This window comes from Cinclus cinclus, chromosome 5 (assembly GCF_963662255.1).
Source record: "Cinclus cinclus chromosome 5, bCinCin1.1, whole genome shotgun sequence".
NCBI classification, from domain to species: Eukaryota; Metazoa; Chordata; class Aves; order Passeriformes; family Cinclidae; genus Cinclus; species Cinclus cinclus.
The window spans coordinates 9484523-9508261 of NC_085050.1; the positions used below are offsets into that span (position 1 = coordinate 9484523).

The 23739-nt window shown below is 38.9% G+C and overlaps 1 protein-coding gene across 1 annotated transcript in view; it reads left to right on the forward strand.

Moving 5' to 3' along the window:
• The window catches only part of DOK7 (docking protein 7), a 55940-nt gene extending 32990 nt beyond the window's left edge, over window positions 1-22950 (forward strand). The window contains 5 exon segments of the mRNA XM_062493348.1: window positions 8970-9012; window positions 16044-16109; window positions 17166-17237; window positions 20037-20189; window positions 22814-22950. Of these exon segments, the coding sequence (XP_062349332.1) occupies window positions 8970-9012; window positions 16044-16109; window positions 17166-17237; window positions 20037-20189; window positions 22814-22950 (471 nt within the window).
• Window positions 22951-23739: the final 789 nt, after the last annotated feature.

Genomic DNA, 23739 nt, shown 5'->3' on the forward strand with positions numbered 1-23739 from the left:
GCCTTTACTGCAAGCTCTGCTTGCATATTTTCCTTGGAGTTATCTTTTATGACTTTCCACATTAATTTTTTTTCTGAAAATGGGGTAGATGAAAGAAAGCAGACCTTGGGACTTTCTCTACAGAAGTTCAGCCCCACACAGTCCAAAGAGTAGATGGAAAAGGGGCTTTAAAGTTGACTTTGTGCTCCCAAGTCTTGTCACATGAGGATATTGGGCTATTCACAGGATAAAGTGCAGCAGCCAGCTGTCAGTCAACTAAAATGACTGTTTCAACAGCTGGGACTCAGTGGGACATGAACTCTGGCTGTGTTCCCTCTCCCCTAGCCACATCCTCTGCAGCAGTCTGGATTCTGTGGAATCCTCTGCTAATTCAATACTGATTGGAAGCAATTTTGGATGTACTAGAAATTTGAGCCTGGAAAATATTAAGGAAATATAAACCTTTTCCAGATCTGGTTTATTAGAAGGACAGAGAAGTGCTAAGTGGGCTATATCAGGGCTAGTAACTGTATACTTGAATCCCCTGTAGCACAAGGAAAACATTTCCAGATGAAGTTTGCCGATTCATCTCATTCCTGGAGAGACAAAGTCAAGCAGAACACATATGCTATAGAGATAACCACTATAGGAGGCTTTGGAAAAAAACTAGAGATATAATTGTGCCTAATAATTTATTGCACTGCTCTCTGATACAGAAGAAGCCTGGGAGCAGCCCCCATGCATAGTTAACTATCTGTATCCTTTGAAGCTGTGCAACTTAATTATAGTTTCATTACTTCTGACAATCCATAATTTCAGTGATGGGCCAGGGATAAAGAAAAACACTTGTCTTAATTTTACTATTTTGAGCTTTTCCTCCCTTATTTGTCCTTCTCCTTCCATCCATTTCTTTCTTCTGATGATCACTGATTATCTTGTTAATAATTTTTTTCTGGGAGAAGTTGACTAACTATAGCTCTAAAGGTGAGGTTGAAAAAGGAGGAAAATTAATGTGAAGATCATATTGCAAGGCTTTCATTTTTATTCTTCATAGGCCCATAATTAAGCCCACTCTAGTTCTCTCTCTGCGGAACAGGATGCACAGGTTATAACAAGGATTCCTTTCTCTGTGTCTTTATGTGGAATGGGCTGGAAGGAAGGAATCAAGTAACTCGTCTAATGTAAATTGGCATAGTTCCATCAGCTACAAGACAGGCACTAGTGTATTTTTAGTGCCATCAGGAGCTAAACTCACACTGTGGAGCAACAGTGTTTGGGGAAGTAGAGGAAGAAAAATACTTTTCTTAGGGCTTTCCCCAGATGAATGTTTCAAAATGGTAATTAAATCTTAACATTAACTTTCTCCATCTCTAGAGAACCCATGGGGGCAGGTTTAATTTGCCTCTAAGATCTGAGATTTCACTTTTCCAGCTTTTCAAATGTTTTCATTTGAGACCTTCTCTATTTACTGTCTGTCACTGCAGCTGTAGAGTTGTAGTTGAACTCTTTATTTGCAAAACAGGGATCCCTTTTCTTCATGAACAGCTTACTTGGATTTTAAATCTTGCTGTAAGCAGAAAACTTGGGTAAAGAGGATACTTCATGCACTTTTGTGTATTTTCCATTTTCCATAAATTGCTACTTTGCTAGTCCCAAAAGCAAGGCCACCTGAATCCCTTTGTGAGCATGAGTCCAAAGGTCCATATGTAAATGATGGTCTTTCTTGTTTATTTTCAGTCTCTCCAAGCTTCCTGCTCTGCACTTTTGTACTGACTTTGACTATTTTGAAAGGGGTTCATGATCTGACTCAGAATTCTGTGGTTTCTATTGGGCTGTGCTGCTCTGAGAAAATGCACAACAGTGCTTCCCATTGGTCAGGTTTTCACAGGTGTTTCTGCAGTACTGAGATGCTCAGTGGGGTCACAGTCAGTCTTGTGAGCTTTAAAATGTAAAGGTAGTGGGTCATATGAGGTGTTGCACCCCATCTGTGAGCACCTTGCCTCTCCTATTTGTGTTATGTGCTGAGCAAGAAGAATGAGCTGAGAATCACACACTGATTATTTGCACAGTAGTCAAATGTGCTGTTTTTCATACCTGTTTGGGCCCATCTGAGCCTCACTTTCAGGGTTAGGGGAGTTTTGCTGGAGTGTCTGCCTTATGTGGTTTCCTTGGGTGCAGAATGAATGGAAATTAACAGATCTGTTGTACAAGGAAGCTCAGACTATCAAATGTGGGGAAACTGAGTGTATTGTAAATAACAAATGTGCTTGCAGAAGTGTAATGCTACCCCCTGTTGGAATTTGGGATATATGAAACATAAACCAGAATACATAGAATTGAAGCCTCTGACTTTGTGTACATGACTTTGTTTCCATCGCACTTGACAAGACTTTAGAAGTGCCAGTTGCTCTAAAAAAAAAAGTATTTTTTAAACATAAATAGGAAAGTTTTTCCCTACCAGTTATCAACACTGAATTAAATTTAAAATATTCTTTCATGGAAAAATACAGCTGCAGGCACAGATGCCTGTCATTTTACTGTCTTTCTGTAAGAATGCAAATCTATAACCTATTAATGTCGAATTTTATTGTTCACAAACCTTTCTTCAATAAAGGCTTTGTAACTTCTAAAAGAGAGGTGCAGCCTCTCTGCATGGCTAAAGCTACAGTGTTTACAGTGATTCAAGCTGAGGAAGAGCACTTGTGTTCACCTGTGGAAATGGAACTGGCCAAGGCAATGCTGTGGATGCACTGCTGGACATTAGGCAGTCTAGAAAAGTGTGTGTTTGGTCTTGTGCATGAGCAATGCAGCAGGAGTTTCTGTCTGTGCCTTAGGAGAGGTGGATTAACAGGAACTGAGCTGAACAAGGCTCTGGGAAGGGGAAAATGGAATGTAATGTTTCTATGAAAACATCTCTAAAAGCTGACAACACTGTTTTGAATTGGAAAATTTACTGTGTCTTAATGCTTAAATTAAAATTGTTCATTTTGATAGAACTGCAGAACATCATCTGCTACTGTAAATCAGGACAGCTCAGCTGAGGAGTTGGGGGAATAATGTAGATGATTCTAATTACCTGGAAGAATTGGTTGTCTTTAGTTTGGCCTTAAGAATGTATGACATACAGAACTTCTGATTATATTGGGGTATTTGCCTTCATTCTTAGATCTCACATTTGGAGAGAAAGCATTTATTGTTTCTGAGCTGAGTGTGGTTTACTTTAATGGCAATTGTGTAAAGAGTCTTTAATGCCCTGAATGGTAGAATGATTATTATGAGATACCTGATGAAAGATAAGGGAGTGAAGGCTGAATACGTTGTATTATGTACCTAGCATCAATTCACAGGCATATTTGTTCAGGGTTCTGTGCCCTGAAATCAGGAGATGCTGTGACCCCACTGTTAAGTTTGAGGAATATATCCTGTAACATTTGCATATGGTGTTTTTATTTTTCATGAATAATCATTTTTAGTTCCTGTCTTCTAACTCCTCCACCATTCTGGATGTGTTTATCAAATACATTGGATTAAAATTTATTTCAGAGGCAACTTGCTATGTCTTGTGTAGCCATTTCCTCTGGCTGGTGGAATATTCTTCAGGCTAGTCCTGGCTCCTGCTGCGAAAAGTCCTCCTGTATCATGAACCAGGAGTGAAGTGTTCTCTGTACTTCAGTGTCTTTGTCCTGTGTGGAGTCTACAAAATCTTAGATGAGCTCATCTCTTCAGCAATATTCATAATCATTAGTGTCCATCTTTCCATTTGAGTTTCTTACAGCTCAAGCTGTGAAGAAAGTTCTTAAAGCTCTTAAGTTCTTAAAGCTCAGCTTTCTTAAAGCTTACAGTTTTCATACAGCTCTCCCTAGAGGGTTTGCTACTGCAGCCTCTCTCTCTGCAGATTGTCACTGTATTTATCCCTACAAAATCTCTATGAAATAATGAAGTGCTTCTACTGTATAGAAACCAGTGCTTCTGAATTTTACCTGTGGTTAAAGAGAAGAGACCCTCAAATTCACAGAAATATTAAATAATTTTCTTTGATCTGGAGCCATCATACCAATCTTTGAGGAACCACATGAAATCAGTAAGAAATGGTAAGACAAACCCAAACCCTCAGTTTGATGGAGGTGGCAGAGTGTCTTTATTTCATTTATGTGTTATAACTTGTAGATTTGAGCATGCCTCTGTAATCACAAGCTGTCTAGCTGATACTGATGGCAGGACAGTTTAGGAGGGTTTGGTGTTGTGTGCCTTCAGATTGTGCTATTGACTTGGAGTGAGAGTTACTGCTTTGGGCCAGCTGTACATTCTCCTGACTTATATTTTTGTCTAGCAAGTATGCAAGCTTGGCTTGTAGCAATGCCTGGAGACAGACACAAACATCACTGATGTGTTTACACCAGGTATTTTATATGCCTTGGATGGTATTGCATAGTTGCTTCCTCTAGAATTCTGTCTGAATACTTCTGTGCATAATGAGGCGTGTGTGATGTTAAAAGGATGTTGTTTAGGTTGAAAAGTTAAGCTCCTCACTGTTCAGGAATTGACAGATTTACCATTGCTCATGCCATCCTGATTGTACTCACACATGTGTCTCTGTCGTGCAGTGAGTGAGACAGCTGTCCCATGGAAAAATTGGTATGTGACCATGTAATTGCATTACAGTCCAGTTCAGCACACTCCTAGTGTGACTGTCCGGTGGGCAGTAATTCTAGGCCTGGTTTTGAAAAGCAAAATACAAGAACAAATCATGTGCCTGGTTGCTGCAGTTTCCCCCTGGGTTCATATATTATCATAGCAGAGCTTGAAATCTGACCCTTCAGTGTTGCAACTGAGATTCCATCATCTGAATTTCTGCTGCCTGGCAGATGGATTCAGCTACTGGCTTTTGTGGTGGGGAACTCAGCCCAGTTTTTCTTTCTCTCCCATGAGTGGACATCTTCAGAATATGCTATAGGAAAGTTGTGTCATTTTTGGAGGTAATGATCCTGTTCTGATGTAAATGGTTGTGTGACAAGTGGCTCCTGGCTGCAGAGAGCTGGGAAGCCCAGAACCAGGAGGAGGCACCTCCCAACAGAAGCACATAAGAGTCACAGCTGCAGAGGCCTCTGTAAAAACCATGAGAAAGAGAAGATAGTGACACAAATCTGGACTAGAATTAAACAATACTTTTGGTTGTTCCTCACCTCTTGCTTTTTAAACAAGACTTGTAACTTGTAGATGAGTGGAGCTTGATTATCCCATAGGGATGTATTTTAAGGGGTGTATTTTAATGTGGCACAGCCCATGGCTTACCAGTGCCACTGAATTTGCCAGCTTCATGCCTTATAAAATAGCTGATGTTTGGGCTTGGCTGAGCAAGTGGAGATGTTTCTGAACTGACTTCAGCAATCTTTTCTGTAGGGAGGCTTGCGACAGATGAAGCTGAGTAATCAAGAGTTTGTGAAATTGGAGCCCTGCACCTGAAACATGCTGTGAGCAGGAGTTGGTTTCATTTAGAATTGTTAGGAAGGATCATAGAGTTAAAAAAAAATTGTATCTTTTGTTCTGAGCCTGACCAACTGCTGGGTGAAACAAGCAGTTTGGTTCATCAAGGCAGAAGACCTTTAAAGGTTTTCCATGTGCCTGTATTTATTGACCTTTCCTGGGAACTTTGTTTCTCTTGTGGCAGCCTAAGCATTCAAGCTTTAAACCTTACGGTAATTTAGCATAATAGAATAAGTCATAGTCTTTAATCCTTACAAGAAAAGTACTATAACTGTCAGTTTCATTAGGAGCTGGTTCCTTTTTGCTGCTGAAATATCTGAGTTTTGCAGGATATTTGACATACTTTTTCATTTTTATAAAAGCACTTTAAACTTTGTGATGCTGATTTCAAAATCTTCATTCAGGATCTCTCTTTGAGCCCTTTGCTCCTTTGTGAAGTTTCTGGTAGTTCAATTTAATTGTAATAAGCTATATTATGTGACTGTAATCTGCTACCTCCCTCTACACACAAACTATGTGAAACAGTCAGAGGATTGTGATATGCCACAGCTACACACAGCAGGGAGGAGATTGTTCCTTGTTGGAGAAGTCTGCTTCACAGTTCCTGCTTTTCAGGGACTCGGGAATTTTGAGTCATGATTTTCATGGTTTCCTCTTGAAAAACTGGGTATTTTGCATAGCCTTGTTACTACATAATAGTTTTAAAATAAAGGAAAGGAAAGAAGAAAAAACAATCTAGATCATCTCTGCGAAAATTAAGCATTTGACCAATGTTGCAGTCAAGCCTCTGTTTATGAGTGCATTTTTGGTATGTGCAGAATAAAAATCTCACAATGCAAATATTTGCATCTATTACTGTCAAGTACAAAGTCCTGTTTCATAACAAGAAGAATTTGGCAGACTCTCATTTATGTTGAGCCTTTCTTCTTCCAGTCTGAGGACTCAGACTGGGACAAAACTTCATATATATACTTGGGCTAAATCAAGAGACCCACAAAATGTTGAGTATTTTGTGCTGGAAGGGACCTTTGAAGGTCACCTGGTTTACCCCCTCTGCAGTGAGTAGGGACACTTTTCACTAGGGCGGGTTCCTCTGAGCCCCATACAGCCTAATCTTGAATGTTTTCAGGGATGGGGCATCCACAGCTTCTCTGGGTGACCTGTGCCAGTGTTTCACCACCGTCATAGTAAGAAATTTATTCCTTATATCTAGTTTAAATCTATCCTCTTTTATTTTAAAACCATTACCCTTTGTCCAACACAGTCTGCTAAAAAGTCTGACCCCATCTTACTTATAATGCCTTGTAAGTAGTGAAGGGCTGGACAATCCCAACTCTCTCAGCCTTTCCTCAAAGGAGAGGTTCTCCATGGGGCCCTTCTATCATTTTCTGTCCATCCTCTGGAGCTGCTCCAAGAGGTTCATCTTTCCTGTGCTGAGAACTCTAACTCTCAGTAGGCACAGAATAATGGAGCTATAAAAAGCTGCCAGACTTAGATGAGCTGAAAAAAAAAAGCTTTATTTCTAAAGATACACAAAGGGAATTACATAAACTGTGGCTGATGAGGTGTTTCTGAAATGTTGACACAGTTATCAGGTGACTGGCATTTCATTCCTCTTGCCAGTGATGATAGAGCCCTGCTCAGCATTGAAACCCACCAAAACTAGTCTGCTTTTTCTTGGAAGTGTGGGTTACTCCTTTTTAGGAGGCAAAATAAGAAATAAAAATATTTTGGCTCTGTGAAAATGATTGGTTAATATTGATCAGCTATCCATCATAATCAATAATGCGAAGAATTATTTTTAAGACAATATTTTCCTTTTTTTATTTCTACCCACCTAACTTGCAAGATTCTGGCTCCTTTTTATGCCATGCAGGTGAGCTCGCAAAGCTGTTCTGGTGCTTTTTGTCACTATGAATCTGGCAAAATTTCTATAGCCAGGAAACTGTACAGTACAGTGTCTTTGCTCCATGCTGTGGAGGTTATATTAGATGATCTGGACTTTTTGGCCTTATCTTGGACCCACAGACTAAAACTCCCATAAGCAGCACCAGAGCAGGATTAGGTATGTAATTATTGAAAAGTTGTACAGAGATGGGTAAGCCTTCTCCTCTTCATATGGGACAATATTTTTAGCTGCTGATTTTGGGATTTTTAATGAGAACTGGTGTGATCAATCACACTTTCATGAAACTTGAAGTGAGTGAAAGTTTGAATATAATAATGAAACTTTAAAAGAAAAAAAACAAAAAAGTGAGAGGAAGGCAAAGTTATTCCAAATATACACAGAAGGGGGAAAAGAAAATCCCATTTTGATTGTGAAAAGGATTATGTGTCATGGTGGTTATTTGTACACATAGAAATAAATGCCAGACTTAAGTTCTGTTTAGCTCTTTAGGGCAACCGAGCTAATCTGTGAATAACGACCCAGCATATCAAACCAGTGGGTTCTCCTAACATCTATCATTGAACTCTACCCAAGATATTTGGAAGCAGAACATAAAAAAATGAATGTCATCTGATAGCAGCCAGCTCACTACCAGAGCTAAAATAGCCCTGGCCGTGCAGCTCATGGTGTGTGATACACAAATGGTGCAGATCTGCTTACTGTGGGTGTTGTAGTGGTGGGGTGGCTGGAACCAAGAGCTGTGCATCACAGACCCCAGCATTCAGCTCCTGGGCCACAAAGATTTTATCTTTATATATGGTTATTTAACTTATATTTATGAGTGATACTATGAGGCATGCAGGCTGTAGATAGTCATGTTAGTTTTGCAGCTGTAACAAAGGCATATAATTTGAGTGAGATCACTTAACCTTTTTCTCCTTTGATGTAATCGTTGGGTGGGTTGAGATCTGCATTATGCTGTGCATTTGAAAACCATGCACTTAACAATGTACATGATGCCATAATAATTTAAAAAGGTTCTCCTACAGGCAAAAACATGTTTTGCTGTGTTTTGTAGAATTATAAAAGGTAGATTTTATGTCTCTCTATTGTTCTTTCTGCTAAGTTGCCTTTGCAGTTACCAATGTGAGTGAAGTCTCTGCCTTACAGAGGATTGCAGCAGGAGGCCTCAGAGTTGCAGAAATAATGGAATATGATGTTCTGAAAAGGGAAATGAAGACAGTCGTAAATACTGAAAAAATAGCTTAAAACACTGTTTTTATTTTTTTAATTATCTCAGGCTCATTTCTATGTCTAATCAAAGCTGATTCTTTTAGTTATTTGTTGTCTTTCTATAATTTCTATGATACTTTAACTGTATCCCACATCTGATGTAATTTCACACATCAAGCTTCTGTTGGCATATTTGCATATTTGCCAAAATAATCTAATATTTTCTGAAATGCTATGGGATGATTTTTCTTTTTAAAAAATGAAATCTTGGCCACATTTCTGATTTCTTCCCCTCCTCCCTTCTACTTCTATATACTTCCTATATGCTATCAAGTTGCTACTTCTTGTAAAGATTTTTCATTCTAAAATTTTCTGTTTTCTTTAGGGAACAGCAGTATTACAGTCTGGAGTCTTACCATCTATATCAGGTAGGAGCCATTTAGTTATTTGCGTTATTTAACAATGATGTTTAAGTCCTAAATTGTGATAAGAGAAACAAAAGATTTATGGAAGCAGAGCTAAATACTATATTGAGAGGTGTCCTGTTTGTGGTTGGTTTTGCTGCTGCAGTTCATGACTGGCATCTGTAATAATTTTGGTTGAAAAGATTAATATATATGTTTTTCCCTTTCTTTTGCTAATCTGAAGAGGTTTAAAGTTGTCAGATTCTTTGAAAAGCTGTTTAGTACCTTTTCTACTTACATATTCAAAGGACAGCTATATATTTTTCTTTTTAGGCTGTATTAGCACCAAAGGCAAACCTGATTTATGTGTTCAGTGTGTACAGCCAGTTTCCTAAATAACACAATATCACAGGAATGAATCTTGACTAGAAGCAACTGGGAGATGCTTCTCTCATGTCAATGAAACTATTGATTGACCAACAAAATCACTAATGAGAGGATACTGAGTATCTGACCTGGAAAGATTATTTAGGCAAAGGCACTGACCATCCTTGCATTGTAAGCCTCTCTATCAGTAGAATGTGTTGGTCACCTGAGTTCCCTGTCTAATGCTGCCAAACTGGTCTGGCAACTTTGAATTATCATTTTACGTCAAAGAAAACATTTCATAAGCATTTAGTTTTTTGTGGTTTCTCTCCATCTTAGGCCTTGGAGAGATCTGTGCAAAGAATTTGGTTAGTATCTTAAATGCCTTTCCATTCCTTAAATAGTTTACTGATAATTTATCAGATAGGTTAAATTTCATAGGATACCCACCTCCAATAGACATGGAATAGCTCTTTGTGCTTGGGTTTCTTTACTACTTTAAAAAACCTTGGCAAATGTATAAAGCAGTGCAACTGATGGATACTTGTGTGAACAAATCCAGTAAGATACTCAGGATCGGGAGATGTCTCTGGAGAAGGTTAAAAGTAACTCGCTTCCTTCGTCTGTCTCAGCAGGAGAAAATCCAGAAGCATTTAGCTGATCTTGTTGCTAGTTATTCCACTCAAGTCAGTGGAATTACTCTTGATTTATAGAGGTGTAAGTAGAAGCCCAAATTGGATCATTAATTTTATCTTTGCCTCTGGTACTCAAGTGTCTAGTCTTCCACTCAAACCAAGGAAACCAGAACACTTACGATTAAAGTGTGTGTGAATACAAGGTAACTTCTGCTGCATGTGGTGGGCAGAATGTTATTTCTGTACTAATTTCAGTGTCAAGTTAATTTTGGATTCAAACAATATCTGGCAAAAAACTTAGACTATTCATGCATATGAGGGAGTTAGCTGTTTTGATAAAACCTATCACGAAGCAAATTGGAACTGCAGAAATACAGGATAGATTTTTATATCAACAGAAAGAAGGTATAAGACTGAATAAGTTTGAGCAGGTGCATCTTATTAGCTTCTACACTTGGAAAATATAGTTTATGAAAAGAACTCTTGCAGGTATAAGTATAAATGTATTAGGCAAATGCAGCATCTAAAACCAGTGACTGAAGTTTTCTTTGCAGGGTTTCACCTCTCAAATGCTCCAAGATGTCAGTAAATTTTATTCTTCAGTACTACAACTATTTTTCAGAACACAAAAAGAGATGAAGTTTTCTGTGTCTCCAATAAAAATAGCACTTTTATTGTCCTTAGATATTTATTTTATTATTATTATTTTATATTAAAGTTTTGTTTTTCATATGTGTGAAATTTTAAGTATAATTGAACTTGGCATTGCAAAGCTTTCAAAATAATTCTGTAGCATTTGAATATTTAATCCAAGGTATTAACTTGGATTATTAACAAGGTATTAATCCAAGGTATTAACACTCCCAGGGTGCTGAGCAGTCAATCTGTTCTGTTGGACCAAAGGAACTGCATTAGAACTTGTCTGTGGTTTTCTATTATGAGATATTATTGCCCATTGTTGAGAATAAAATAAAGGCACGCTAATTAGAGGTAACTACTTTCAAAACCTGCATATACATGGCAAGATACCTTTGCTAGCATGAGTGATTGCATAATGACCCAATACCCAGATATAAAATTTCCTGGTATAGCAGTTCACTTACTCACAAGTACATTTCATTTTTATCATATTTTCATTCAAATACGCTGTAGAATGCAAACCCATTCCTTCCTGGGTTACAGGTGCCCACATGTTCTCTGCAATATTTTTGCTCTTGAATGTCTCAGTTCTGTAGCAAGACATAGCATTAAACAGTCACAGATCAATTGTGTATTTTTGAATTTATTGGTAGAGAGTGTGGGTATTCTTCCTCCTTTTAGTTATATATGCTGAGCAACAGACTCAGCAACTTTAGAGAACTGTGTTTCATTCTATTGGCAAACAGAAGATTGTTCTAAATATGGCAACAATTCTAAGTTGTATTACTAGATGGAAAAAAACAAGTTGGGGTGAATAATTTAATTCTGTCTTAAATAATTTGGTTGCCTTTGTTATAAATAGCTTTGTAAATATTGATTAGAAAGAGAGCCTGAATTAGATTACTTGAGTTTGTAGGAGGAAAATGTTCCCATTGTTATCATAGCTTTGTACTACAGACAAAGGTAAGGGATTCTTTGGAGTTGTAATGTAACCTCATGTGTGAACGTGTACTCTTAAGTATAATAGACTGCATTTATAGTTATGATGGACCTCAAAATACCATGATACATATAGGTTCAGGGTATAGCATAGAGGTTCAAAAATATGATTCAGATTTCCTGAGACTGATGGATTCTGGAGACACCCAAGTTTAGTGCATTTTATGTGAGCAGTTCTCATGTATTGAGACTCTCATGACTGCTTAAGAAATCCTGTAGCTTGATCTGGGGGTTGTAATTTCAGAGATATGCATGGAGGTCTTTTTCTCAGGAACTGCTTTCATGCTTTGAGTTAAGGGATCCACATATCCAAGGAGATAAGATCCACATTCAGTGTTGAGAGGTGAAACAATAGACTGCACATTCCTTCCCAGAATGGTGAGCTGAAAAGCTTGTCATTATATTCATTATCTTTCTGGTACTATAAACCATAGTACTGTAGGAAAAATAGGACTGAAGCAGTTGTCAAGAGAGAGTCTCTGCCCTGAGGTTTGGATGCTCTTCTGTGTATGTCTGACAGATGTTTGTTCAGTTCTGCAGTGAGAATCCTTAATCCACCTTGAATCATCCAAAGTCCTCTGCTATTCTTACATTCACAATCTATTTCCTAGCAGTTGTGCTGTTTCTCATTGTAATTTAGGCCTCATTTAAATTTTGTTCTCCTTTCTATTCCATTGCAACACCTTAGATAAGGAGCCTCCAGCTCTTACTCATAAGGGTGAATGGTTTCCTTCAAAATATTTGTATTTTCTCAGTTGAGTAGAAGTCTGTCACAGCAATCTTCTTTTACGAATGATGTTTAAGCCATGAGGCTGTTGTGCATGGAGGGGAAATGCCACTATTTTTGTCCATAGGGAAATGCCACTATTTCTGTCCTTACTGCCAAGCTCTTCCAAATGAGCTGAGCAGACTGAATCCTAAGACTCCTATTTAGAGAAGGGAGGCTGGGAGCTGGAATAGCTTGCAGAATAGTTGTGCACCATATTTCAGAAACCTTCATCCTTTCCCAGTTCCCACAGGGGAGCTGGTTGCCTGGGCATTCCCATGAGCCAGGCCCAACCCTGAGTGTTTCAATACTCAAATTAAACTTCCCTGGAGGGAGGTCTGATCTCCCTGTACCTCTGTGCCACGGGCTCTGGCTTTCTAACAGCCCATAGCTGAATGGGCAAGTAGCAAATATGCTCCCAGGGAAGCAGTGCACTTTCAATATTGCTTTTTGACTTGTAAATTATCTCTCTTCCATTTCCCCCCTTATTCCATAGGAGCAAATTCGTCAGCATTGCAACAGACAGTCTTGTTCTCTGACAGCCTCTGCTTGCAATACCAAACCTACACAATGCTTGATGGGAAATGTTCTGAGGGGATGAATTAAGGAATAAACATAAAACAATGCTGTGGATGGAAATTCAGCTAAAATATCACCTTAATGCTGATTATGAACACTGAATCTGTATTAAAGTTTCCTTAGATGGGTAGGGACTTGAGGCAGGCAGACAAGAAAGAGAGACAGGAGGTATGTCTGAATGTGAGGAAATCTGTAGAGCAAGTAAACATTCTTAAGTATCCCCTTCAGCTTTTTTGTCTTGCTGACAATGCCATTTGTATAGCAGAAAATATATTAAATTACTTTGAAAATCAAAGAGAACAAACAGGGAAGTTTTGCAGGGCAAATATACAGCAGCAGGAAGTCTCCTATTACATTTACATGAAAAAAGCTCCTGGTGTACTTGCAGTGTTTCTCCTGTCAATCAGGCACTTTGGCCTTTGGATGCTGTTTTAAGCAAGGTATCTGTTTTCAGAGGAGGAGATGGGAACGTTGCTTGGGTGAGTGGGTCAAAGTTCTCCATATAAAGTTTTAATTCAACAAGAAGCAGGGTTTTAGCACAGAATGTGATGTTTTCTTCTGTCCAGACTCAGTGTCAGGAAATTTAATAGCCCAGACCTGAAGAGTTTGTGAGCTACCCCTGGAAGGCAGAGTAGAGGCTGGGCAATGACAAGTGGTCACTTGGTAAATGCAGTGCAGGGCTGTGTGTGTCTCCTCACTGGTCATGCAATGAGAGGTCAGAAGATTTGAAAATGTAAACTCTCTGGGCTCAGTTTATAGTTTATGTTCCATCTTCCCTCTGTTTAGGTTTGTTTTTTTTTCATGGCTCTTTCTTGAAGCAGATGTGCTGTAAACTTCCTTATTTTTGAGGAATGGGCATAATGCAATGATTATGAAGTTAGAAAAATATTTCAAATTGTTGTCTTCACTGAGCTACAATAAACTTTTGAGTCTAATCAAATGTTGGAATTCAAAATATCCTGTAGATTATTTTAATTTTGTCACATTTTGAATACCTTCTTCCTCTTAAATATTGAGGGAAGTAGAAGAGAAGTAACTCTCTTGAAGAGATGCTCAGTTCTGGCAAACAATTGAGCAAGTGAGCCACACGGAACTGGATGGCAGAGGAAACTGGAAAAAAAAAAAATCTTAAAAATCCCTTGAAAAGAATAATGGAAGGGAGTGTCTGTCTCCTGCTGGATACTTTATTTGCTCAGAAATTTATCTTGCTAACTTGCTTTTTCCATTCCTCAAGTGTTATCCTAGAATTCATGAATAAGAAACAAACCAGTTTATACAGTAGCTGAAAAGAAGAAGGAAGAAAATATCTAGGTTGATCTCTGTTGACATGTGTTTATATGATGCAGTTCAAAACGTCAAAAAAATTCCCTGAGAGATTTGACTATGTAAATATTTTTTAGTTGCCAGATTTGAAAATGAGGAAAATGCAACAGGTCAAATCCTGAAACATTAACATGATTCTTTTAAATACGCTCTGAATGAGAAAATTTAAACTTGACCATAAATGGATTGGAATATCTTACTGTTTCAAATCTCCTTTCCTGTCCTGGGTGTTCTTCACAAATCCTAAAAAATGTTGCTTAAAAATCCACAATGCCTTTGGAATAATTTCTGCTGAATTGCAAAGTTTTTGAGGGAATAAAAACCCAACTCCACACAGGTTTTGTGATGAAGCTGGAATTACCATAAGGCTGCAGTCTTTCTTCAAAGTAAGGTGAGGTTTTTGGCTTCATAAAACAATTCTGATGTTTTTAATGCAGAGGGAGGATGAATTAATGTAAGAAAAAGGAAGATGAGTTACAGTGAAAATAGAAGTAAATCACGTAGCCTGGGGCTGAAAAAAGAGAGAGGAGAAAAAAGAAATTGCCATTTTCTTTAGATTCCCAGGCCATGCAGTTTTCTTAGATATTTCAGAATATTTATCTTGCAGAATTTCTTTGTGTTGCATAAGAGCTATGGTAATTTTTGCACACTATTTTAAAAACAATTTGCAGAGCAGTGTCTCACCTGCTCAGAGACTATTCATCATCTTGGAAGAGTGTTAATTTTATATGTTAACCCCAGCATCCTGCAGCACATGGCAGAGCCTCCCTGTCACCAGTGGCAGGGTTACTCATACCCACAGCCTCCCACCCGATTCCTCTTCAGTTCCATCTACTGCACAAGAAGTTCCCTCACAATTATTCATGCCAGGAAGCAAATGCCACTCAACTCTGCTGAGGTGTCCACAGTGACAACAGCAGAGATTCAGGGCTGGATGGGGGTGATGTAACCCTGCATCCAACACGTGGGAATGCTGCTGCTGCTGAGTTTGCTGGTTAAGAAGGAATGTGGGTGTGCTGACAAGCCACGCTGCATGGGTACCACCCTGCAGCTTTCTGAGTTGATGGCTCTTGTTTTCTCAAATTTCCCTAGTACAGCTTCCTGCTGACCAAAATTAGGCTGGGGAAGGGAGGCTGGCTGTGCCACCTGGTGTGTCCATGGTAAAGCTTTCCTGGCTGGAACACTGGGAGGGTGCTTCACAATGTGCTGTGACCTTGATTCAATCCCCATAGAGCAGATCCCTTGTGTTCCCTTGCCCCTGGCCTGGTGTATCCATGTCTGAACATGGATGGTGGACTGCTGAAATGTGGCAGTTTTCTCATTCACTTAGATAGATTTGGATCCAATCTGACCAGATTTCAATGAACACTTGAAAGTTTTTTGTTGCTAAAGCCACATTATGGATTGTAAAGGCATCTCCCAACTCATTTCTCACTGGCGTTTTACTTCTTAGCTGAAGGCAGCTTTCCCTGTGAGGAAGGTAGTACTCACCACAAACAGGGAGAGACAGCATCCTTAGGTTTTACAGAAGGCATCCGTCCTCTCTAAAGAAGGAAAACAACAAAATTAGATTTTAATCCCACAAACTCAGGATAAATAATTTAACAATTTTTAAAATTGCCTAAATGAAGAACAATGACTTGTAATTTTTTGTGGGTATTTTTTTCTTCTTCTAGATATTTCAGAAACATCTACTAAAAATGAAACAGGTATTTAGATTTAATGTGAATTTCTGTCTTTGTAAACAGGTGGTGCTTCTGTCATGGCAGCTTCTGGGTCTTTGAAAGTGCATAGAGGGCACAGTCTCCAAGCTGGTAGGTAAAAGTAATCATGAGATATGTGTGTGCATGTAAATTGAAACTAAATTAAACTTAAATTATTTTAAACTTCAGAAAATATTAAAGGTAAGGTATGATTTGATTCACTATTGTAAGGCTTACCTATTTCTTTGGGTTTTTTGCTTTGAGTAGTTTTTGTCAGAAAGGCATTGACAGATGGGATAAGTTTAGAAGAGGCAGTGACAGATGAGATAAGTGACAGAGTATAAGCAGTAATCTTATTCACAGCAGTAAAATGCTGCCATCACTTTAACAAAGGGCACCCACCAAAAAAAATTCACCTCAGGCCATGAGAAGTCCTGTACTCTAACAATGATATGCTGGGAAAAAAGACCCACCACATTTAAATATACTTCTTCATGAAAATGGAGGAAAAAAGCACTCCCAGCAGATAGAATTATGTGTGTCTGTCATTCAAAATTAATTGCAATATGTTCATTCTATGGACACAGCATTTTTACTTGCCTGGTTTTAACTGAGATGGAGTCTGAGATTGTGAAGAAATGTGGGCATCTCTTGTCAGCTTCATGCTTGGGGAAGGCCAGTGATGTGCAGCCTGGCTTCTTTGTGAAGATGGCGATTTGCACTTGGAAAGCCAAGTTATCTTTGTAAGGGCTAGTTTAAGCATTTTCAATGGTTTTTCAGAAATCAAGAAGTTATCCATCATGCTGGAGGTGGAATTTTAACAAGAGTCTTCCAGATGCTCCCAAGATCACCCACGCATTGCTCCCTGATTCATGCATGCAAGATACCTCTGCTCCCACACTGATGCACTGCTGTTGACTTCAGTGGCCTTCAGTGTGAATAGTTGTAAAAGTGTCCTAAATTTTATTTCTTTGATGTTATGTTCATGAAGAAATGCTGACATCACTGTTAGAGAAAAGCCAGCACTAGCTGCTGTTTGTGCTTTCTGATATTATTCAGTATGATTTAGTTTAAAAGGCTGCAACTCAAAACCAGCAAATCATAGGCTTTGATTGTATTGTACAAATTCCTAAATCCAAAGCCATTAACAGTGTTCCTGAATTCTAGGTCCTAAAGGTGGGTATGAGATGTTACCACTTCCTTCAGAACCTGGAACTCCAACTAGTTCTGAGGAACCTGGTGAGTACAGATTTTTGTGTCAGAGGTCACTAACACCTCTTGTTTCTTTTACATTTTCCTTTTTTATTTTTATTTTTCTTTAAATTGCTGCGATCTCTTCTAAGTGTAATTTTTGAAGTGTTGCCCTTTGAACATGTCAGCTTTACATGCATGCTAACACATTTATCTTTGGGCTGTATTTATAGTGCTGCTTTCTTTCTGTGTGATTTATCGTTCATTCCTGAGAACAGTGCCTATATTGGGTAGAAAATATTAATAACTAACACTTGCTGAAAGAAAGACTGCAACACCAGTTTCAAATATATAACTTTCTTCTTCCCTCCCCAGTTATAATCTTTTCCTTTCTTTTCCCCTCAGTTGAGGGCCATTGCATTTTCACTCTTCTCTTGATACTTGCTTGAGTATCTTTTTTGATTCCTAGAGTTTCCCCCTTTCTCTCCAAGCAATCATGATATTCTAGCAATTCTTTCAGGATGCTGTAACCATGCATTGTGGTCTGTTTTTCTCTCAAATGCTCCTTTCCCAATGTTCTCAAATACTGGCCCACTGACCCCTCTTGAAGCACCTCCTGCCTCTGTCCACCCAGAAGGGAAAAAGCACCCAAAGCGCTATCCATGGCTCACTCTGTGCACCATGTTTTCATTAGTAGGAACATTTCAGTGTTTTGTGCTTTTTAAACAAACCCTTCTCTTCAAACAAATAAAAGCCAGTTTTCAGTGCCTAATAAAGATTTTTGTTTGTTTGTTTGTTTTTTTTAAAGGAAAAATGAAAACCAAGCATTCCTATGTTTGCAAAGAATGTGCAGTTTCTATTGAGATGCCACTGACTGAACAATGGAAGGCTTTTCCTTTCCTTCCGTTCCAGTTTGCTCAACTGGTTTTTTAATTTTTTGTTTTTTATTTTTTATTCTTCTACTTCCTGTTTTGAGAAGAATATTCAACTGTTGCCAGCTTTTTTTTTTTCTCCTCTGTGTGTTTCTTTTGCTTTTCTTGCACAAAACCCTACCAAATCTCTATATGTAGCTTTTTAGTTCTCAGGAAAATCACTTGGCTTGTTTGCAACAGGTATGATATTCAGCCTTCTTAAACCTGTTAACTGTTCAGTTCTGTAGGGGATCTTGCAAGTTTTCATGCTAGCTAACTTTGAGGATGCTTCACTTAGCACTTCTGTTACATCACTTCAACAGCACACAGAAAGACCAAAAATTATCTTTTCCTTCATGACTGTTCGTGACTCTGTACTTAAGATTGTCACTTGCAAATTCTGCAGGTTTTCAATGCTATGATTTTTCTGAGTCCCCTTTTGCTCAATCAGGCCAAATTCCTTTGCAGTACTTTGGACACAATAATTGAAAATAATTTCTGAGAATGATTTTCATGACAGTATAAAAAATTCCTTCTGCATTTGGTTCTCCATTGATTTTGTCATTTTGTTCTTAACGTCTTGCTTTGCAACCACAACTTGAAGTCTGACTGACAGAAAAATGTTTGTACACTTTTCGGATTTTCCTATGTTTTTTAAATGAAAATTTGTGAGGAAATTTGCCAGATTTCCAGTCTTTTCGATTTTTGGACTGTATACTAGACTCCTTTGATTTAAACAGCTTAAGCCTGGAGAGATTCCATTATCCTGGAACATACCGATACTGTTGCCGAACATTGTATAAGTTATATCTGCTACTCATTATACTTCCAAGAAGATGAAAAAGTTTCTCTCAATGGTTATTCACTGCTGCTATTGTCTGGATGTAAGAAGTAATTATTCTCTATGCTCCAAAATGTCTTGATATCCTACTGCCTCTCCATTCACTTCTCAGTAGTGCCTAAATGGGCAAAAATGAAAAGCAGTGGCTTGGACCAAAAAAAAGATTTAATATGAGTTCTTTGTGGGGACAAGGAAGGGCTTAAGAGGAGACCTTCTTGAAAAAGGAGAACCTCAAAATGATACTATTTTCCCTCTGCATTTCTCTGTCTCAAACTGATTTAAGAGTACAAAGTCTTTAAGGCTAAGGACTCCAACTGGACTGAACAGGCAGACAAGATTAAAATAATTGTAAGCAGGGCAAGATGAGCTCTTGAGGATTAAACCAGTAGACCAAAAAAGTTGTTTTTAAGTAAAAATTGTTTTATAGGAACTGTGCCCTAGTAGGTGTTAGTCTATGTCTAATTTTAGAAATTTCTAGAAAACTCTGCGGGATTTTCTCTAAAGTTCTTGTGATCTTTGCTATTTAGAAGGGTTTTCCCACTATTTTTTTCCTTCAATGAAAGTCCTTTAATACCTTGTTGTCCTCACTTGGCATAATTCCTATCTTTTTCAGTCCTGCACAGGGAAGCTGTCAACGTTGTATCCTCAAGTTTGCCATCCCTTTTCTTGACACAATTCTTCAGTCAAAAACAGTTTTTGGGACATGCTTTAAGAACCTCTACTGATTTTGCTTTCTGTCTTGCAGTACCTCACATCTTCCTAGAACAAACTATTTCATATAAAGCTTTACTAACCTAAGGTAGAGCTGGAAGCCTTGTGAGATAGTGCTGCTGTTAGAAATATCTGCAGTGTTTGCCTTCTGTCACAACACAGAAAGATCCCTGTCTGTGGTCTGTGGCCTTCTGCATACATCCTGACGTGATCATTGTCTCAGGATATTTGAAGTAGAAGATGTAGTTTTCTCATGTCCCATCTACCACTGAGGAATGTGCAGTTTGGCAAGCAGAGTTATTGCTGCTCAGTGTTTGCTTTCAGTGTGCCTGTGTGAACTGGATCACTGCAAACAGCCCTGTTATGACCTGTTACTCATTTCAGAAGGGGCTGTAGGTTATTCAGCTGATGTCCCCACACCAGATCGACCCCACAGTGAGACAGCCACTTATGTTAATATTCCTGTCAGCCCTACTTCCAAAAAACAGCTTCACTACATGGAACTGGAACTTCAAGAATCTAGCACAAGCATAAGAGGTAAGGAAGTCTATGATACTTTTAAACAGCAAAGAATATGCAGAATGCATGGGGCTATGTGGAATCCTGATTTCATATAGGGAGCAGATGAGGGACCTGGGGGTGTTCAGCCTGGAGAGAAGGAGGCTTGGGGGGACCTTATCACTCTTACAACTACCTGAAAGGAGGTTGTAGCTGCGTGGGGGTCAGCCTCTTCTCCCAGGCAGCAGTGAAAGGAGAGGACATGGATGGCCTCAAGCTGCCCAAGGGGAGGTTCAGGTTGGACATCAGTCAGGAAGAATTTTTTCACTGACAGGATGGTCAGGCATTGGAACAGGCCTCCCAGGGAAGTGATGGAGTTCCTGGAACTGTTCAAGAAATGACTGGCTGTGGCACTTAGTGCTATGGCTTAGTTGATGGTGGTGCTTGGTCAAAGCTTGGACTTGATTTGGAGGTCTTCTCCAACCTTAATGATTCCATGATCTACCCACAGGTTTCTGCTAACAGAGGAGTTGATCCCTGTTATGTTTCTGAGGCAATTATTTAAATTGGCATCTCTACGTGGAAAAGATTTTTGAGTAATGAATTTCTATAAGATGTTGCATCCCTTTGACAGGTGATTGCATGTGCATTCCTTCTAAAGTGAACATTTCAAACTCTGGAGTTTGAAAGACAGTAATTTTCTTCTGTTCTCAGGATTTTCATTGCATATTAGGACTACACTTACCTCATTTTTCTTTCTTGGCTTCAGAAACGGGTGTGGGTGTACAGGGCTTGCTCCTGAAGATACTGGCTCTGGAGCCATGCAGCAAATGGTTCAGTACAGAACAGAATGTTCTTCTATCTGCTCTCCATGAGGACATGTGGAAGTGCTACAGACAGAAAGCAAATGATTTAAATTTTTAATGTTTTTGTTGGTTTTTTAAAAATTAATTTTGTTTGGATTGGATATTTTACTTCTAATGCTTACCTTGGGCAATTAGCACATAAATATGCAAAAGATCTGCCAAATGCTGTCATTTAGAGATGCAGTCCTTGCTACAGCAAGACCCTCATCAGAATCTGGCATTTAATTGCTAGAATTTGATATTGATGGGTTTTCCACGTATACTTCTCAGCTATAAAGATTTTCATTTTTATATTTCTAATTTCAGCAATTTTATTAACTTTGAAATGCTAGCACTTTCCCTGTTGCTTTTAAAACGTTTTTATGGTTTTCATTATGTAATTCTAAGCTTCTCCCAGACCTAATGTAGTTCTCTTTACAACATTGTGTTGAAATGTAAAAGCAATATTTTCTCTTAATTTTAAAGACAATGAACCAAGGCATTAAAAATGAAAAGTTAAATGCTATAAATTTTCCTAAAATGCCAACTTCCTCCCCGATCTCAAATTGTGTAACTTTCAAAGTGACTGTAATGATCATAAAGATTTTATTTTTTCTTATTAAAGTTTTCCCAGCCTCTAGCCTTAGGGAAGTATTTTACTGCCTAACAGACTGAGTGGCTTCTGCCTCCCCCATTGCCAAGAAAAGTGAGCTGAGGTGTCATTCTGTGTGAGGCTGAAGGTGGGTGGTCTGATAAACGTTCATAGGGTGCCTAATCCAGACAAAGAACAGTGTCAGCTGCCATAAGGGTTTTCTGTTCAGGTATCAGGTGTTGTTCAATTCCTGATTCGTAGCCTGGGGAGGAAGCCTCCCAGAAGAGGGAGAGCCGAGATCAGGGGTGCAGATTTGAAACTGGGGCAGAAATGCAAGTGGTTCATTTGCTTATTGAGGAAAGCCAGACAACTAGAACAGGCAGATAACAAAGCTTTCGAGGTGTTTTGTTTTAGAGGTGGTTTTCCCCTGTCTTGGTTTGAAAGACAGTTGTCTGCTAAGAAGGGCAGGAGCCTCTTTTTGAAATGGAGGATATAAACCCCCTCCCTTCAAATTACTGTAATTTTGAAATTAAGGGGCTCTCGGGCAAAAATATGACAATAGGAATAACAGTTCTTTACTAAGAAAATTAAAATAGAAAAACAGTATTACAAAGAGCAAACCCAGAACACTGACAGAGTCAGAATACAATCAAACACCCCATCAGTCAGGGTGTTGGTAGCAGTCCCATTAAATGGTGGCTGCAGTCCTCCTGCAGTGACAGATGTGGTTCTCTTGGAGCAGTGGTCCTGTAGAAGGGTGCAGTTTTCTGCCAAAGGTCCAGTGTTGATGTAGAAGGATCTGGTTTTCCATTGGAATCCAGTGGGAAAAGGCTGCTCTGATGTTCTAAATCTCAGATTTTATCTAGGTAGGAAATGCTTGGCTCCTCCCCGTGGGCAGAGCATCTCCCAATGGGATGATGTAATTTTATCAGTGATGCAGTGGGACTCAATGGCACATTAACAGAAGATATCTCCCTGGAGGAAGGATGGGTTGTGGAAAAGATAAAGAACAATGTCTCACCTGGTTTTAACAGATGGTGATAGAATGCACAGCCCTGGTCACATCCTGTATTGCAACCCAAGACACCCCTTACTCCCTTTATACAGCTTTCTCTAAGACTGAACAAATATAATCCAGGATATCTGTGGAGGAAGTGTCACAACAGCTTTTTATTCAGGAATATGTGAGGGTGTAGTCTTCTACAGGATTCTGTTTGCTGTTTCAGGGGGTGGATCATCCCGTTATGTCCAGATTGACATTGCAGCCACCGAGACCGCGCACAAAGTGGGGACGCAGCACGCGCAGTGTCGCGAGGAACGCCTGCAGGAGCTGGAGCAGAAGAAGAAAGGAGCCCAGCAGTGACCTGTCTAGGAAAGAACTTTGTGCTCACCACAAATTCATACTAATTCACCTTCCAAAAGATTCACATTTATTGTAAAAAAACCACTCACACAAAACGCTGCCATTGCTTCTTGCAGTTATACGAGATTCATTCCGATATCTTGATTCCTAATTGGAAAGCTGGTGGCATGAGGGGTGTGTTTGCTCTTTCCTTTTATTTTAATTTGGTTGTAAAGTCCAGATTTTTTTGTCATATGTAATGGCAGATGTAACTTAACTTTTTCTATAACTCTAAATTCATGGCAAACCTGGAACCAATTTCAGTGTTTATTAAATGGTGGCATTTTCTTTGAAAATAAAGAACTTGAATGTGTGTAGATAGGGAATGTGAGTGTGTGTGTTGTAAGTGTACACATGTTTGCATGTGTCTGTATGTAAGCACACATAACTGATATATGTATATATCTGAGTGTATAAAATATTTGGAACCTCTATCAATATATCGATGGACTCTTACAAAAGCAAGAAAATTCAGTGCCTGCTCTTTTTGCAGGTACGTTTTTTTTTTCAATTTATGTGCTTATTTATGAACACGCTCAACTATACCTATGGGTAATTCAGTTTTATACCTCACCAAGTCCTGCAGCTTTGGCTAAAGTTGCTCAGATGTAAAAGCTGTAGTGTCAGGGATGCACATGTGCATGCAAATGGACAAGAGCACATGAACAAGTTATTTAATTATGTCTATAAACCAAAGTAATGTGAAGGGGCACTTGGGTGCTTCTGTTCTTAAAAAGCCTAGGTAAAACC